The sequence below is a fragment of the Abrus precatorius genome, unplaced genomic scaffold (assembly GCF_003935025.1).
Source record: "Abrus precatorius isolate BTA unplaced genomic scaffold, Abrus_2018 Scaffold8, whole genome shotgun sequence".
NCBI lineage: Eukaryota > Viridiplantae > Streptophyta > Magnoliopsida > Fabales > Fabaceae > Abrus > Abrus precatorius.
In genome coordinates this window covers 11,087,299-11,105,919 of record NW_020874428.1, presented here as the reverse complement: position 1 = coordinate 11,105,919, position 18,621 = coordinate 11,087,299, and the positions used below count along the sequence as shown (strand labels likewise).

The 18,621-nt window shown below is 32.6% G+C and overlaps 2 protein-coding genes across 2 annotated transcripts; one reads left to right on the top strand and one right to left on the bottom strand.

Moving 5' to 3' along the window:
- Window positions 1-5,921: 5,921 nt before the first annotated feature.
- LOC113846224 (thioredoxin-like protein CDSP32, chloroplastic) lies at window positions 5,922-7,095 on the top strand. The gene has a single exon (XM_027474244.1). It carries the CDS (start codon window positions 6,061-6,063, stop codon window positions 6,961-6,963), a length of 903 nt encoding a protein of 300 aa, XP_027330045.1. The 5' UTR covers window positions 5,922-6,060; the 3' UTR covers window positions 6,964-7,095.
- Window positions 7,096-12,250: 5,155 nt separating this feature from the next.
- LOC113848083 (uncharacterized protein At1g76070-like) lies at window positions 12,251-13,414 on the bottom strand. Its single transcript, XM_027477463.1, has one exon. It carries the CDS (start codon window positions 13,354-13,356, stop codon window positions 12,541-12,543), a length of 816 nt encoding a protein of 271 aa, XP_027333264.1. The 5' UTR covers window positions 13,357-13,414; the 3' UTR covers window positions 12,251-12,540.
- Between the last annotated feature and the right edge of the window lie 5,207 nt (window positions 13,415-18,621).

The window sequence follows — 18,621 nt, the reverse complement described above, 5'->3', positions numbered from 1 at the left end:
CACACCCCCGTAGTCGAAGCTGGAGATTGCCGTTGAGACTGTCTCTAAAATCTTCAAAGAGTATGCGCGGAAATCCTTTAGTGAAGATGTCAACAATTTGATAACGTGATGGAACATGAAGAACACGAACCTGTCCACGAGCCACTTTCTCGCGAATGAAGTGTATATCCATCTCAATGTGTTTGGTACGCTGATGTTGAACAGGATTGCCCGAGAGATATATCGCGCTGATATTGTCACAATAAACTAGTGTGGCCTTGTGAACCAGGTGATGTAGTTCGAAGAGAAGATTTCAAATCCAACAAGACTCAGAAACCACGTTAGCTACTCCTCTGTATTCTGCTTCAGCACTGGATCGAGACAAGGTTAGTTGACGCTTAGAGGACCATGAGATCAGGTTGTCTTCAAAAAATACACAATATCCAGAGGTGGAGCGTCTAGTATCTGAGCATCCACCCCAGTCAGCGTCAATGAAGGAGAGAAGACCAGAGGTTAAAGATTTATGAAGATGTAAACCATGATCAAGGGTGCCTTGAATGTAGCTCACAATTCTTTTAAGAGCATGCATGTGTTCATCTTTTAGCGTGTGCATATGTAGACAAACATGTTGCACAGCATATGATATATCCAGTCTGGTGAAGGTGAGATATTGCAAAGCTCCTGCTAAACGTCGATAATGTGTGGGATCTGAGTAGGGAGGTCCCGAAGATGCACTTAGTTTAGCCTTAGTGTCGACCAGCGTTGGGGATGGCTTACAAGAGCTCATGCCGGCTCGCTCAATAATTTCTTCGGCATATTTACGTTGAGAAAGAAACAACCCACCTGCATGTTGTGTAATTGCAATACTCAGAAAATAGCTCAAAGGACCCAAGTCTTTCATAGCAAATTCAGAAGCAAGGAGTGACATAATGGAATTGTGAAGAACAGTAGAGGATGTTGTGAGAATGATGTCATCAACATAAAGTAGAATGTATGCCGTGTCAGCCCCTTTATGATAAATGAATAATGAATGATCAAATTTGCTATGTGAAAAACCAATAATGGAGACAAAATTAGCAAACCGTTGGTACCAAGCACGAGGGGCTTGTTTGAGTCCATAGAGAGATTTCTTCAATAAGCACATGTGATCGGGATGAATGGGATCTCTGAAACCCATCAGTTGATGCATATATACAACTTCATGGAGTTTCCCATGCAGGAAAGCATTTTTAAAATCCAACTGATGAATGGACCAAGCTTTTGATAAAGCAATGCTAAGAATAGTCCATATAGTTGCCGACTTCACTACGGGGCTAAAAGTTTCATCACAATCCACACCAACCTGTTGAGACCTGCCATCACAAACAAGACGAGCTTTGTGCCGCTCAAAAGAGCCGTCAGATTTCTTTCTAAGACGAAAAACCCACATGCAACGAATAATATTAGCATCAGAAGGACGGGGAACCAACTCCCATGTCTGATTTTTAATAAGAGCATCAAATTAGTCTATCATGGCCATTTCCCAATTCGGGTCAGACAAAGCAACTTTTAGGTTACGGGGAAGGGGTGATGGTGCAATGGAGGTCGTCAAGTTGAATTGACGTTTGGGCTTATGAATCCCATGCATGTTGCGGGTTTCGACGGTTCGAGGTGGGGCTTAATTTATTTGGTTGGACGTGGACTAGGTGGAATTTGGGCCGTTTGAGGTGAGAGGGCTGGCGATGGTGTATTAGGCCGTGGAGATGTGGGCGATTTTGGTTCGTGGTTAGGTGGGATTTATCATGTTTTATTTGGCTCAGTTTGTGTTTGATGGGTTGAGGTAGGTTGAGTATGTAAGTGATGATGCCAGAAAGGATGTAAGCTTTCATTGAAAAAGTCATAGGTGTGAGATGTGGGTGAATGTAGCTTGGCAAATGGGAATTGGGATTCATAAAAAATGACATGTCTACAAATGATTATTTTTCCATTGGACAGATCATAACATTTATATCCCCTATGATTGTTTGGGTATCCCAAAAAGACACAAAGGGTGGAACGTGGTTGTAATTTGTTTATTGTGGTGGAGGGAAAAAGAGGATAACACAAACAGCCAAAAATCCGTAGATGTGTGTAAGATGGATCCCTATGATAAAGCATTTGAGTTGGGAAATAATTTGAGAGTAGTTTGCTTGGAAGAATGTTTAAGAGGTAGGTTGCCATGTGAAGTGCGTGCTGCCAAAATGACGGTGGCATAAAGGAATGGGCAAGGAGAGTTCGGATGAGGTAGTTGATGGCTCTTATTTTACTTTTGGCTTTGCCATTTTATGGAGAGGTATATGGGCAAGAAAAATGAAATGTCATGCCATGACTGTGACAAAATTGGTTAAAAACCTCGTTATCAAACTCCTTCCCATTATCACATTGAAAACATTTAATATTCATTTCAAATTGAGTGTGAATGAATGCACTAAAGGACAAGAAAATGGAATAAGCTTGTGATTTTCTTCTAATGGGAAATGTCTATAAGAAATTAGTGTAATCATCCAAGAAAAGAATGTAATACTTATGACCGGAAGAACTTAGAATTGGTGATGTCCACAAATCACTATGTATAATATCAAAAGGTTTAGTAGTGGAAGAATTTGAAACATAAAATGGCAACTTAACATGTTTCCCAAAAACACAAGATTGACAAACGGAAGAGCAAGTAGAGTCTTCGCAGTCAATAAATTTATTTTTCCTAAGGAAGCGTAAAACAGGTGCTCCCGGGTGTCACAAACGGTTATGCCATAAAACAGAAGAAAGGGCAACAAAATTTGATGGAGTGGTGGGTGATGGAGTGTTGGTGATAGGATATAGATCGCCAGTGCTATTACATCTCATTAGTGGCATCCCCGTCAGAAAATCCTTCACAGAAAACCCAAAAGGATCAAATTGAATAGACACAAAATTGTCAGTTGTCAAACGACGGACAGAGATCAAGTTTTTAATGAGTTTAGGGGCATGCAAAACATTGTTTAAAGTTAAGGGTGGGTGAGGAGGTGATAAAGTTGTGTGTCCATACCCGCGAATTGGAATTTCATGTCCACTGCCAACAATAATGTTTTTGCTATTGCTCAAATTAAAATAAGATGAGAGAGTACCTCGAGAAGCTGACATGTGTGATGTTGCGCCAGTGTCCATGTACCAATTCTCATCAGGAACATTCAAAGATAAAGTTTGCATTGCCGCATCAGTGTTGGTGGGTGCATGTTGTGGAGGAGGCCCATAAGCATTGAATGCTTGTTGTGGACGATTGCCAAGGATTTCGAGTTGACGTGCAGGAGGAGGTGAAGTCCATGATGAGGTGGGTAAGGGCAAGGAGGAGCGGCCCATGGTTGTTGTCCCCAAGGTCCCCACGGTGGGTACTGCATCCACTGGGACTATTGATGCTGCCACAGTCGCAGTTGGGATGGTCCACCATTGTTGTGGTTGTTGTTGTTGCGACCTTTGCCTCGACTGCCACCATTGCGTCCTCGTCCACGATTTTGGCCGCGTTTCAGGCCATGGTTGCCACGACTAGAGGAAGGATGAGGGCTGGAGTTGTGACCGCGGCCAACACTAGAAGCATCATCAGTGGAAAGGTTGGTTGTGAGGAGAGCCGTGCCGGCGTTGTTAGCGGCGGAGGCAGCCTGCTTTGCTTTGCGAGTTTCTGCAAGGATTAACTTCGATCGTGCCTCGTAAAAAAGCGGCAAAGGATCAGTCTACTGAATGAAAGTAGCAACACCATCGTAGTTCTCATTTAAACCCGCAATTAATTGAAGAACTAGCCTTTGATTGGAGATCGGTGCACCAATGTTAGATAATTGATCAGCAAGCATTTTGAGTTCTTGGCAGTATGCCTAGATGTTGGGATAGTCATTCATTTGAACGTGAGTGAATTGATTCTCCAGGTAGACAGCGCGTGAGTTTTTGTTGTCATGGAAGATATTTTGTAGTCGCTCCCATGCTTGTTGTGCAGTCGAATTTGGTTGCAGGATGGTGTGCAAAAGATCGGTGAGATGGTGCCGTAAATCCATTGAAGGACGATAGTATCCAAGCGAGACCAAAGTGCTGGATCGACGTCGGCAACTTTTTCCTTTGCCGTGTCAGTTGATTTTGATGGAGGTGGGATAATGTGATCGATGACTTGGTATGCTCGGCAATGGATTTTGAACAACTCTGCCCATGAAGAGTAATGACCCTTTTCCATCTCTAAAGTGATAGGGATGAAATTCTTGACGCTGTTGACATCAAGTGCAGGGTGGAATTTGGTTTGGTTAGCCATTGATGTGAGGGAGAGAAGGAGAGGGAATGAAAATAGGAGAAAGGGATGAGGAGGGAGGCGCTGTCTTACGATCAGATATTGACTACTGATACCATGTAAGAAATCATGCGTGCCTGTCATTGATTTGGTGGTATCAATATATACATCAATACAGGAGGAGTCTTAGCCTATGATTTTGGATCCTTATGATTGTAATTGATCTTTAATAATGATTTACATGATGAATATTTTCTAACTATTATTTACGTTGTCTAACATTATTAAACTTTGAAAAATTTATTAGAGTATCTAGTTAGCCCTTACTAGAAATATTTAGCTTATTTGGATAGAAAGTAACTTTAAAAAAGTTATTTTTTTAGTTATTAATATTTAGAGTTATAATCTTCATTTCTTCATGAAATTAGGAAACTTCTTATATACTTTTAAAGAGGTTAAATAAAATGTTGATTGGCAGATAAGATGGAATTTGAACTTGGGTTATCTTCCTATATTTCTTTATGAGGCTCTCTTATACTTTTAAGCCTTTTTTAAGGCTAGATGTAATAGGAACTTTGTTTCCCTAGACAAGTTGTCTAATTTATTTTCTATTGGGTAGTAAAATCCTGTTTATTATAAAAAATAATAATAAGTTAAATAGTTCTTCATAGACATATTTACGAAATTAAGCTAAGCTTTTTTATTTAAAAGCCTATTTTGTTTAGTCAAAACTTAATTGTTATCCCGTCTGAGAAAGCTTTGACGATTATTTGCTAACAGGTCTAATACATTTCACATACAAGCAGCACTCTGCTCTCTTTGTGGGCTTCGCCCAATATTCTTTCCGGGCCGGAGTTCTTAAATTCAAATGGGTACTTTACCCAAGAATAAGTTATACATCGAAAATTTTTGGATTCCCATTTTACATTCAGATCATTATACAAAGAAAAATAATTACATATCTGACATAATTTACAAAATCCCACCACATATAACAGTTTGAATGGCAACGATAAACCTTAAATAATTACTTTCTCACAAAAGATGTTTGAAAATTACTAAGAAATATCCCCGATTGAGACCAAAATAAGAAAAAAGTTGTTGGGATTGTTTTGTTCATGCTAAGGAGCAGCTGTGGACATTGTAGGAAATGACGCAGAAAATAGTACAGTTATTAGTTTTTGAGCTAGGAAAAATTAACTCGAAACTCACAAAGATCTTTCTCCAATGAAGTTGACCCAAAATAATATCCGTGGAACTGCAAGCATGTTAGAAAAATAACAAACAAGACATTGATTTTTAGCACTTAACTTTGAACTCACTAGGTGACGGATAAATGTTCTGCGTGTCTGAAACTGAGATTAGATGGAAATCATTGATAAATGAATAAGAGGGCCAGAAAGAGGGAGAATAATGAAAGGCCAAGAGTGGTTCTTTTGTGATTTTTGCCGCAGATTTTTATGTACATATAGCGTTAAGTATTTTGTAAGGAATCCGTATCCGTTGTCTTCAAAATATGTAATATAACCTAACAAAATTCTCTCTGAAAAAATATAATTAATACTGATATAACTGGATGAAAATGAATCGACAGTAGACACCCGCACACACCCAATGAAAAAGACACGTGTGGGCATTATGTACCACATGGCAAACAAGGGGATATGATTTTTCTGAGAGCGCGGCATTATAATCTTCCTATTTCCCCTTTCATAATCTGTGTTATCCATCCAAGTGTAGTGAACCAACCACTAGTTGCTTCCTCTCTCTCTCTCTCTCTCTCTCTCTCTCTCTCTTCATTCATAGATACCCTCTGACCCATGGCTACAGTCACCAACAATTTCATACTCAAACCCCCAATCTCTCATTCCACGCACCCTAAGCTCCTCCCTCTTCTCTCGTACCGTTCCTCGTTACCTTTTCTGCCCAAAATCCATTCTCCCTCAATCGGAATCGGAGCCAATTCTCACAATCCCATTCGGCTCATTCCCAAGGCCACAGCCGCTTCGGGCGCCAAGAAAACAGAAAAAGAGGAAAGAGTTCAGCGAGTCCACAGCATCGAGGAGTTCGATGAAGCGCTTCAAATGGCGAAAAACAAACTGGTAGTGGTAGAATACGCGGCCAGCGACAGCTTAGAGAGCAGCCAAATATACCCTTTCATGGTGGAGCTGAGCCGAAGCTGCAGCGACGTGGAATTTATCCTCGTAATGGGCGATGAATCAGAGAAGACAAAGGAACTTTGCAAGAGAGAGAAGGTGGAGAAAGTGCCTCACTTCAGCTTTTACAAGAGCATGGAGAAGATCCACGAAGAGGAAGGTATCGGTCCAGATCAGCTAGTTGGGGATGTGCTATACTACGGAGACAATCATTCGGCTGTGGTGCAGCTGCACAGCGGAGAGGACGTGAAGAAGCTTATAGAGGATCATAAGGTTGACCACAAGCTCATCGTGCTGGATGTTGGCCTCAAACATTGCGGGCCCTGCGTTAAGGTTTATCCTACGGTTATTAAGTTGTCGAGGCAAATGTCGGACACGGTTGTGTTTGCAAGGATGAACGGGGACGAGAATGAGAGTTGCATGCAGTTCTTGAGGGACCAAGAGGTGATTCAGGTTCCCACCTTTCTCTTCATCAGAGATGGCGAGATTCGTGGCAGGTACGTTGGTTCCGGTAAAGGAGAGCTCATTGGGGAAATTCTCAGGTACCAAGGGGTGCGTGTCACTTAATTTTCATATTTCTTCTACCCACTTTATATCCTGCATATGTAATTATTTGTGTTAAGTTCATTATGTTCCCCCAAACATAATATGCCTAATTTGTGAAGATTTTTGATACAAATAAGAATTTGAGAATTTTACGCAAGAATGTATGTTATAAATTATTCAAATCATATTAACATAAAAATAGATAATTGAAAGTACTGCTAATAAAGCTTTAGACTTATTGGCTGAAGATGTAACATTTATAATAAAAGTTAGTGTGTTCAAGATCTAAATTTTGAATATATTTGATATTTCTTTTTAATTCACACTCTCAGTTCAAGATTAAAACAACATATGTGATTACATAATTGTCAAATATATTGAGGCCTATACATGATTTGGATATAAGCGTCTCAAATTCTTTGACCCAAGAAAGAAAAGTGTCTGACTGAGATTCTAATGTGTTGCTTTATTTTTATATTTTATTTTTTGGATATGACAGTATTGTTCGAATTAGACAAAATTTAAGCATGTTTAGTCGCGCATTTCAATGCTGTAAACATAAGTTTAGTCTCATAAAGCACTTTGTTTAGCGTTGAAGTCACTACAAACGTTAAAAAATTACAACTCAGAAACAAATATATCTCGAGTGCAGATTTATTATTATTTTTATATTATTCTCCGATTAAGATAAAATTTTATTTTGGTATCAATCCTGGTCGCCTGAATTATTAAAATAAGATTTTAATTTAAAAACAAAATACTTATAACATTTTAACTATGTTTTGTCCGGTGGAATTTCTGGGGTTAAAATTCGCAACCATACGGACGAATTAACAATGAATAGGAGGATGTGATTTTCATAAATGTATCATTGATTTCCAGCCATATTCGCTGGCGCCTGCCTTTTTAGGGGGTTTTCGTTTAAAATGCCATACTCGAAGTTCAGTATAAATTTATAAACTAATAAGTATTTAAAACATACTGATTAAAAATTTAAAGTGAAAAAATAATTTAAAAAATATTATTAATGTATGTTTATTGAAATTTTTAATTGCATTTTTAATTTTTTTTTAAAAATCTATTTATTGATTAAGAAGACTTTAGTTACAAATTTATCAAGCCAACGCCTTTTCATTTTTATCGATTGTGCCTCCATTTTTTTATTTGTAACATTTAAGAAACTATTTTTATTTATATGTCATATTAAAAAGTTTAAGATAACATTAATTACATTTTATTAGTTATACCCTTAATTTAAAATAATTAATTATATGAAAGATGAAGTAGTGTAATAGAAAATCACACAATATTTTAATAAGAAGAAGAACATTAAATCTATTTCTTAATTTTTATGTTGACTTCTTAAGTAAAAATAAACTACAAAAAAATTGTGTTAGTTTATAATCCTATTATTCCGTGCTTTAAAAGTAAATTTAATCGCACTTGCTTAAAAATAAGTAACTGTTGCACAGAGTGTCACTGAAGTTGTTAACATAAACAAAAGGAGTATTACATTAAAAATGGAGAATTGTTTAATTATAGAGATAGAAATGCTCTAAAACATTTTTTCCCTGTAATAAGAGCAAAGTTGCATAGATTTTTATTTTTTTCTAAATTCATGTATGTGTATGTATATATGGGTCCAATTTTTTAATATATAATAATTCTTTATAACTCTCTTTTTAATATAATTATTTCTTTCACTATTAAAAAAATGTAATTCTTTCTTTTTAACCTAAAAAACTTTAATTTTTTTATATATAAAAAACAACTTTAATTTTCTAATTTATTAGTATTATTAATCTTATTTATAAAAAATAATTATTAATAATATTTTTATTTTTTAATGTGTGCTTAAGGATACACAGTAAAAGAAATTATTTATTATATTTTTTTTATTGAAAATCACAATATATCATAGAATACAATTCATTTGTAACATTAAATACCAGAATTTTTTTATAAAATTTTTATTTATTGATTTTGTATTGCATGCCTTTAAATATATGCTTGAAAAATGAATTTCTTTTACCGAATTAAAAGAAATGAAAGACAATTTTTAAATATTTCAATTGTTAAATTAGTTTTACATCTTTATTTGTTATAATATTTGTATTAACAATATATTCACTTTTTACTTATTTAAATAGATAAATTTATTGATTTAATGTATAAAATATCAAGTTAAAAATTTAATTTTATGTAAATTTTAAATTACAATATAAATATTTAATATATAGTTTCTTTTTGACTTAAACATAAATTCTTTGTAAATAAAATTGAAGATAGTATATAATAATTAATTATTTTTATGAGTTTAATTAGTGTATTATTAATGTAAACATTTTTACACTGTCAATTAGAATACAATATAGATATTATTTATATAATTAGTATTATAAAAAGAAATGATTATTGTTGATATAAAATAAAATTTACTAATTTGAATCAGTTAGTCTAGCATGAAGGTTAACATTATCGTTTACTTTCATCGGTACTAAACTTGTAGGGACTGTTGATCAATGCCTCTTGGTTTCATTTACGGGTATTTGTATTTTTTTTAAATCTTAAATATAAATTAAGATATGGTAATAAAAAATATAAATAAATTTTAATTAATTATTCACATAAATTAATAAAATTATTTTTATAAAATTTTTATTAATTTTAATTTTATTTATAATAAAAAAATATTATTGAGATACGATGTTAATAATTACACAAATTTTTAAAATAAAAAGTTTTTAAAACAAGTTTTGATAATCTAATTTAAGTCACTCTTTAAAAACTTATTTTTCTATCTTTGACATTGACTTTTTAAGCATAAAAACTTAAGTGATCAATTAATATCATTTAATGCTAATAAAAGATTAAATCAATATTAAATTATTTAATATTTTATATTTATAAAAAATACATTAAAAAAAATTAAAGTCATTGAACGTTATGCAATTAATGCAACCCATGTTTATGACGTGATCAATCTTGCAACGAATTCCGAAGTGACATAGAAACCACGCAGTGATTACTAACTATTCTGCTTTATGGCAAATTTGTAATTAACTGCTGGTGGTGGCTCGAGTAAGACCATGGTATCTACCAACTAAAAGAGTCTGCTGATTAGAAAATTAAAAATTGAGTCTTATGATGTGTTTGTTACGAGCTAATTCAAGTTTAAAATATAATTTAGTAATAACATTTCCCTGAGGGTTCTCTGGGAAGATTTTAATGAGACCTAAGGAGGACAAAATTTATATTTTAAATAAATATATTTAAAATTAATATATTAATAAAAATTTAAAACTATTAATAATATATTTGTTATTATAAATAATATTTTTTTAATTTAAAATTAAAAAAATACTATCTTCTTTTTTTCCTTCTAAACACCTTTTCAAACATGCCTTAAATAATTTAAGGAGATGATAATTAGTGACCTATAATTCAAATGCAAAACTCATTTTATTGTTTGCTAGGAATACAATCTTATCCATTTTTGTATTTGTCTTTTAAATTTTTAAATCAATAATAATTTTCAATTTTTATCATTTTATTATACTTATGAAACTGATCTTAAATAAAAATTAAATATTTTTAATTTCAAATTCTTCCTTTAATGATGGTAATTATAAGTATTATTAATAATATTTTATACAACATTGCGTGCATTTAGAAACTATATAATTTTTAATATAATTTGATACTAATAATGGTGGAATAACTTTTTTGTTCTTACTTTTGTCAACTTTTTTATTATGGAAAAAAATAAAATAAAAAATTAATACAGGAACGCCCATCTAAACTTAAAAAATAAAAACTAAACTAATACTATAATTTTTCAATTCATCCTCATCTAATGTTTTAGATTTTTATGATTAAAAAAACTAAAAAGGAAACAAAGATAGGAAATAATAATAAATTAGAAAACTAAATAAGTTGCAATAAATAATTAAAATATTCACATAACAGTAATTGATAAGCATAAATTTTAAGAAAGATATAGCAACAAATCAATAATTTAGATAAAAAAAATTATTAAATGATAAAGAATATTATAATATTGGTAGCATTATAATTCTTTCACGCATTCAATATAAAAATGTTTATATCAACAATTTAATTCATTCTACTTGAAAAAAAAAGTTCAAACTAAGGGAGATTGAATATTTTAAAATTTTGTAACTTCCATAATATTATATAAGATTTAAAAATTTGTATATAATAAATTTTATTAAATGTTATAAATTTTAATAAAATATATTACACTTATTTTTTATTATGTATAATTTTACACAAATTTTAAAATAAAATTTCCACTATTTTATTTATTTGATAAAGATAATTACAAAAAATTAATTTAAAATTTATAAAATTACTCCTTAATAATATCCCAAGGTCATCTAACAAGCAATAAAGCAAAACAAAATTGTTGCCTTTTTTAATCATAAAAAGGAAAATGTGTATTCCCGTAAAAAATAAATTAAACTAAGTACTATATATAAGTTTTTACATGATATTTGTAATATGGGTCCAAAAGGTAAATGCTAAAAAATTAATAAATAGGAAAATGTTACTAAAAATTATATAATATTTAACTCTTTTTTGTAATTTTTAATGTGTTATATTTTATAATTTTTAATATATGTGTATGATATAAATTTTTATTATATATTTTTAGACACACTAAAAAACCAATTTACATAAAGAATAAATAAAATTTTATAATTATTAGAACAAAATTTAGGTATTGTAAGCACTGTTGGTGTTGTTATTCAACCGCAGCTAAGCTTTATCCTAATTATTATTATAGTTACTCAATGAAAAATACTAAACAATTTAATGTTTATAAAAATAATTGAATCATTTACTTTCTATTTAATATTTCCTTATAAAATACATACAAAATTATGAGAAAGATATTTTAAAATATAACATTATATTTAGTCAATTTTTTACACCCGAGCCTAAAACTACTGGTCGACATTTTTAATAAATGAATAATATTTTTATTATATTATTGGTCTTATTTTATATTATAAAAGAATATTGTGAAAAGTAAGACAGAAAATGCAGCCGCACCATTCACCAACCACATACTCGTTGCTTTCAACTGCGTGCGCGATTTGACCAATTTAATAATTATCGACTGTTGGACGGCAACTCGGATTCATTAACTAATTAAACACTGCCTTCTAAGCAACCACGGGCTAGTCCCAAGAATCTTAATTTCAACAAGAAAATTCAATTCATTTTAATTTATTTCATTGTTTTCAAATTTTCTTTTGACAATTATGATTGTTTTGAACACCCATTTATTTTATTATCATCTTCCTCGTTGAACAATAATAATAATAATAATTGACTTGAACTTGTACTTTGATGAATCAAATCAATGGCGTTTGCTATGCTATGATTACCATATTTTCTATACATGGAAACAAACAAAAAGTAAAAACGAAGTACAAGCCCATTGAGCCAAGTCGAAAAGAACCATATTTGTTTGTATCTAAACGTATTATCTGCAATTCTGACAACCCAAATGATCCAAGAAATGAATAAACAAAAACAAAAAAATCTACGATTTCAACAACGAAAGAATCATTTTGCCGTAAGCACTGGATTCAACTGAAGAGGCCTAGGTGGAGCCATGGTTCTTCTCTTCCATAGATTAATTTCTTTCCGCGGCTGCAAATTAGGTACACTTTCTGGACCACCACCACCACCACCGAGCATAATAGGAGCAGAGAAGGGGATTATGACATCTTCTTCAGCATCACTCTCCACTCTGTCATCATCTGAATAACAATCCCTTTCCTCAATTTCCTCAGGCGCTATCTGAGCCTTCCAATCGAAATTAGAGAAAGTTTCACGCCCACTTGCAAAACGCCTCATCTCCCCCAGCGGTGGCGCTCTGTCATCAGACGCAGAAGCATCGGGTTTTCTCGCCGCAGTTTTGGGTTTGGGGGTGTGGAAGAACATCCTCTGCAACTTAGAAGTGCGTTTCTTTTCCTCTGTGTCTCTGGGAGTGGATGAGGCACTGCCAACAACAGGGCCTCTGGTTTTTGTTTGTGTAGGCAGTGACATGGTCTTAGCCTTGTCTTTTTTAATCTGTTTCTTCTTGTGCTTGATCTGTCCCATACAGGAGATTTTTGGTGAAGTGGGTTCTTGAGTTTCAATTCCCCCATCTTTTGCCTTTCTTCTTGCTTCATTCGGAATCATAGAAACTATAGGGCCAGAGAACCCTTTGCCCCCATGAGCATGAGGTTTGACCCACCTGGTTGCAGCGTTTTCCGATCTCAGTTTGTGATCTCTGCCCGGGCTGAAGGGAGGGTTTTGGAATGTCACGGCCACTGCAGCAGCTGCTTTTGGTATTATCTTAAAGATCTTGTTCTTCAGCTTAGACTGTTTCTCCATGATACTATATGAAATTGTTGGAATCAGGAAGGCTTGTATTTATATTGTTAAAATGAAAAACCATACCATCCCAACACAGGGTTGTGTTGTGTCATATCATTGACGTTAGTGTTTGACTTTGTCAATTAAGGTGGGTGTCTGTGAGGGTTTGGTCAAATAAAATCGCTGTGACTCGGATTACTCATAACTCCGATTAACTCACAAGTGTGAAACAATTTGCAGCTTGTGTTGGTAAGTTTTTCAAAATTTATTTTTCATTAGCAAGTTCGATTTTTATATAAACAAACAAATAAGAATAATTTATTTCTCTCTTGATATTTTCCAAGTCACATGAGCGGTTTTCTTCTTTGATGCCTCGCACGCATGCAATTTTGGAATTCTTTGAATGTAAAGATTTTTCTCCTCTTTATTACAACAATGTAGTAATAAAATCTGAACATATAATCTCTAGTAAATTACTCAAATCTCTCGGGTTCAAATCTGAGCGTCTTTCTCATCAAGTTTTTATGTTGCCGCTTTTGCCCTTAATTTCAGTGGTTTCTGACTCTTGAAGTTTTAATCTAATCATCAAACATGACACGTGGGTCAAAAGAAAATAAGATAAAAACAAACGAAATATTTCCGTAAATTAAGACAAGCTTTGCAATCTCTGCTTAAACGTGGTTTTTTAAAAGGACAGAGTGTGACATGATATTTTAAATTATTACGCGGCTCATAACATCTTTTACGTAGGACATAAAATAACCTTCTGCTTTTTTTTTTTTATGTAATTTAGCTATTGTCGTAAATTATTACATTTGCCTCGAGTAAATGAAGATAAAAGAAAGACTACACCGACGCCACACAGGTAACAGGGTCACCTAGCGTAAGAAGAAACCGACATTGAGAGTATGTGGCACGTGTCGGTGTCTGGATACACGTCCCCCAACTTTGTACATGCGTTTAGGATTTGGAAACTGTTCTGAAAAGCGTGTGAGTCCAAGTGAAGGTGCATTTAGGCGAAATGTATATATGTAAGGTGAAACCAAAACACATGGGTACTCCTAATGTGATGATGATGACTATGTTCATGCAAAATTTGCATGCTTTTAAAAATATAAATTTTATTTTGTTATAAATTTTTATAAAATTATTTTATTTAATAAAATCTTTTAAATAAAAAATTTATTAATTAATTTTACATTTTTTCAAAAGTTATTATGTGATATAAATATTTTATTTTGATATTTGTTGATAATGATCTAACTCCGTAAATTAATATGCGTTAAAGATATTCTATGAAAAGAGTTATTTGGTTTCAGAAAATTTTTTGTTTTTATTTTTTCTTGTTTTAAATATTTATATAATATAAATTATTTATATTTTTATTATTTTTGTATAAATATATAAAAATATGAAATAAAATAATAATAAGATGACAATTTTGTAAATAAAAATAAAAATGTTTATAAAATTCAAACAATTCCTTAAAAATTTGGTTTTATTATACTATTATTTTAAAAATTAATAAAAATATTTTTTACCAAAAGTAATTTAGAATTTATTTAAAAATTACGATGATGAATTACATTATTATACTTTTTAATAAAAATTATTTAAAAATTTTAATCTGTTTTAAAATATTTATAATTACATTTTTAAAATTTTATTGTAAACAAATCTCATGTTGGCTAAATGAGGAATACAATAAATAATTTTATTTTATTTTTAAAATTTATGAGATAAATTTTGACATAATTTAACTCTTATTTTGTGATGTTTTGACTAAATTTGTTGGAAAAATTATTTAGTTAAAATTTTATCCTTTATAATAGACTAATATTCTTCTTTTTAGAGCAATAATTGTTCATCTCTCTTCCAACCAACACAGGAAGTTCCTATGGCTCATCATCATTTTTTCTATTCTCTCAGTCATATGTATTAGGTTAACAAATTATATTTTGTTATGATTAACTTTTTTATTTCATTCGAATTCATCTTGAAAGTTGGAAAGCATAAAGGGTTAAAAATCATACACTAAAATTTTTGATATAAAATTAAAGTATTGGATCTTAACATTTTTTTTTTTATCATCATGGCTTAAAAAAAGTTCAAAAATAAGAAGAGAACTAATTATAAAATCAAGGTTAGGCAAAGCTAAAAGAGTCCAATCTTAACATCGATTCTAAAAGTGAAGGAGCAGAATCCAACCAGTAGTATGGCCTCCCATTCTTATGCCCAAGTCAAGCCATCCAATCTGCACATTGATTGGTCTCCCGAAGGACATGGCTGAACTTAACAAATTTAATACTTGTAAGGAGAGACCTAATTTTCCTAATCATAGCAGTAAAAGAGTGGTTATTACAATGGATATTAGTAATTAAATAGATGATTTCTTTACGATCACATTCAATTCAAATAATGTGAATATTTCTAGTTATAACTAGTTTGAGGCCCTAGAAAACAGCCCAAAGTTCAGTAGCAACGGGAGAACAAATCTAGATAGAATTATGGAAAACAGTTATCACTACTAGAAAATCTGTAAATATAGACAAATTTACAGACAAATTTTTTTATCATTACAGACAAATTTTAGCATTACAGACGGATTTATAGACGATTACAGGCCGTCTGTAATATGCACGTCGGTAAATAATTACAAATGAAAAAATTTGTTTGTAATTTACATTCGTCTATAATTTACAGACGAAAAAATCTGTCTGTAATTCATTTATGAAATTTTTTAAAAATTATTTTATTTTTTTATAAACATAATTATTCCTCCCTGTTCCTAATTATCACAATTTATAAACATAATAAAAACTACAAAATTATATATTTAAATCAAAAATTATTTATAAAATGTAAAATTAAAATATCATTACAAATGAAGAAGTAAACATCTAAAAAAATAACACCAAAAATAAAATAACATTGTATATCACTAATAATCGGTGTGATCATCTTCCGAAAAAGTATCGTCATTAGTACAGGAGGAGTCAGAGGAGGAATGACACATGGAGCTAAAGATTGGTGGTGTTGGAGCTAGTGGAGGAGGAGGAAGAGGTGTAGAGGTGCTTGCTCTCATGACCTCAAGGTATGCATGCATGTGTTGCATCTGCATATGCTGTTGTTGCATTTGCTGCTGCTGCATCTGTTGCTGCACCTCCCTTTGATGCCACCTTCTTCTCTATCTTCTTCTCCATTTTCTTCACCCACTTCTTCTCCCATTTCCTTGGTCTTCCACATCTCCTCATTTTGCTTTTGCAGTTCTTCATTCAGGGCATGGACCTGAGTGCGGATCATGTCCTCCACTTCCTCAGGTACAAGAGAAGGAGCATCTCCGATGACAGATGCAGGGGACATGGAGTCTGCAAAACAGCTTTCCATGCAGTAAATACGGCCTTTATAAAGGCCACCCACCATCTCTAACCATATGGTATCCTCATCAACTGACTCTGGATCCTGAGAAGATGTCTCCTCAAGCCTTTGAACATAGTCATCCTATAGTTCAATGCAGATAATTATATATTAGTCTCGAAAATTATTTGATAAATCATTAATAATAACATATAGTGTCGATAAGAATGACTTACATATGTGGCCTGAGATCGTGTTCTCCTTGAACACCTCTCCATGTGTAGGTGGTCTCTTCAGTGACTTTTCCTGCAATTTCAATTAAATCACCATCTCAAATATCAATTATAGATTGAATAAAATAATACAATTATATAACATTCACATCAAATAGAGTTATTATTCATATTTTAAATTTAACTTACCAAGTAGATCCATTCCATCTTAAAGTTGGAAGTGATCTCGATGATGCCTGGGTCTATGATGATTGGCAGAATATCTCTTAATATATGAATATTTCCTTACATTTGTTTACACGTACTTAATATAAAATCTAAATTTTCTTTACACATAATCTATATATTATGTAACAATCTATTAATCAATGCATAAAAAATATACACATTACAATCCTAAACCGTTCTAGAACACATCTCCTTATAACTCCACAAGATGCATATTCTACAAATTCCGCAAACACAAAGAATCCCACAACACACAATAATCAAGTTCGGAGAAAGACCTCTATGCCCTTCCCCGCAGTCATACAATCTCCAATCCTACAACTCTATCTTAGAAATTTTAAGTCTCTAAAATACATCAAAAATAAAAAAACTAAACAGATTAAAAGTTAGAGTATCATACCTAGGAACACAATGATGCAAATTATCTTTCAAAAGGATGCTCCAATCACTCGCAAAGGCCAAAAACTGAGCTACTAGAGAGAGAGACAGAGAGAGGCGAGAGAGAAAGAGAGATTTATGAAAAATAAAGAAGGGGAAGGCACGGTTTTATGGGTTTCAGACATTACAGACGGTAAAATCCGTCTATAAATGGTTTAATGAAATGGTGCGTTTTAAAGGTCCATTTATAGATCAATTTTTTCATCTTTAAATTCGTCAATTTCATTTACAGACGGAAAAATCTGTCTGTAAATAGCCACATGAAAGGTTGCTTAAAAAGGGTAATATTTACAGACGAAAAAATCCGTCTGTAACTCCCGCTTCCAATTTCCCTCCAATTTTCAAATTACAGACAGAAAAATCTGTCTGTAATTCCTGTCTATATAGTTTCGCGCCAAATGGTGGGCAAACTACAGACGAATTTTTTAGAAATTAAAAAAAAAACCACAAATTCATATATAAATTTGTCTGTATCTGTAAATAACGCTTTTCTAGTAGTGTATAAAAGATCTTGTATGATCCCGGATGAGCCCCCCACAACTTGTAGCCCTCAACTCATGCTGGACAAAGCCATCAGTATTAAGCTTAAATTGATTTTCCAGAGGAGGTTGTCATTTGACTATACTTTAAGGCTCCAACCGTGGTAGCTAATAGCACCTTGCTCCTACTGCAAGAGAAAAAGTAATCAAACTCAAACAATCCCTTTCAGGAATGTTCAATACTCAAAGCAAAAAATTGAAAAATAGCATAGTTTCTATTATTCCCAAGTGGTAGGCTACAAAACTAAATTTGAGAAAGGAGCCCATTTACCTTCATTAACCATGTCTTGATTTAAATGAGTTAAGCGCTCAATACATATTACAAAAAGGTAAGGGGAGATAGGGTCTTCTTGCATAATGCTCCTGCTAGCCTTAAAGGATCCAGTTCTACTACTATTCTAGTTGATAGTCATAGAAGAAAAAGAGATACAATTATTTATCATAACAGAGAATTTAGGGCCAAATCCTATAACCTGAAGAGTGTCCTC

Coding starts and splice junctions, on each gene's coding strand:
- LOC113846224 (XM_027474244.1), top strand. CDS start 6,061: ATGGCTACAGTCACCAACAATTTCATACTCAAACCCCCAATCTCTCAT.
- LOC113848083 (XM_027477463.1), bottom strand. CDS start 13,356: ATGGAGAAACAGTCTAAGCTGAAGAACAAGATCTTTAAGATAATACCA.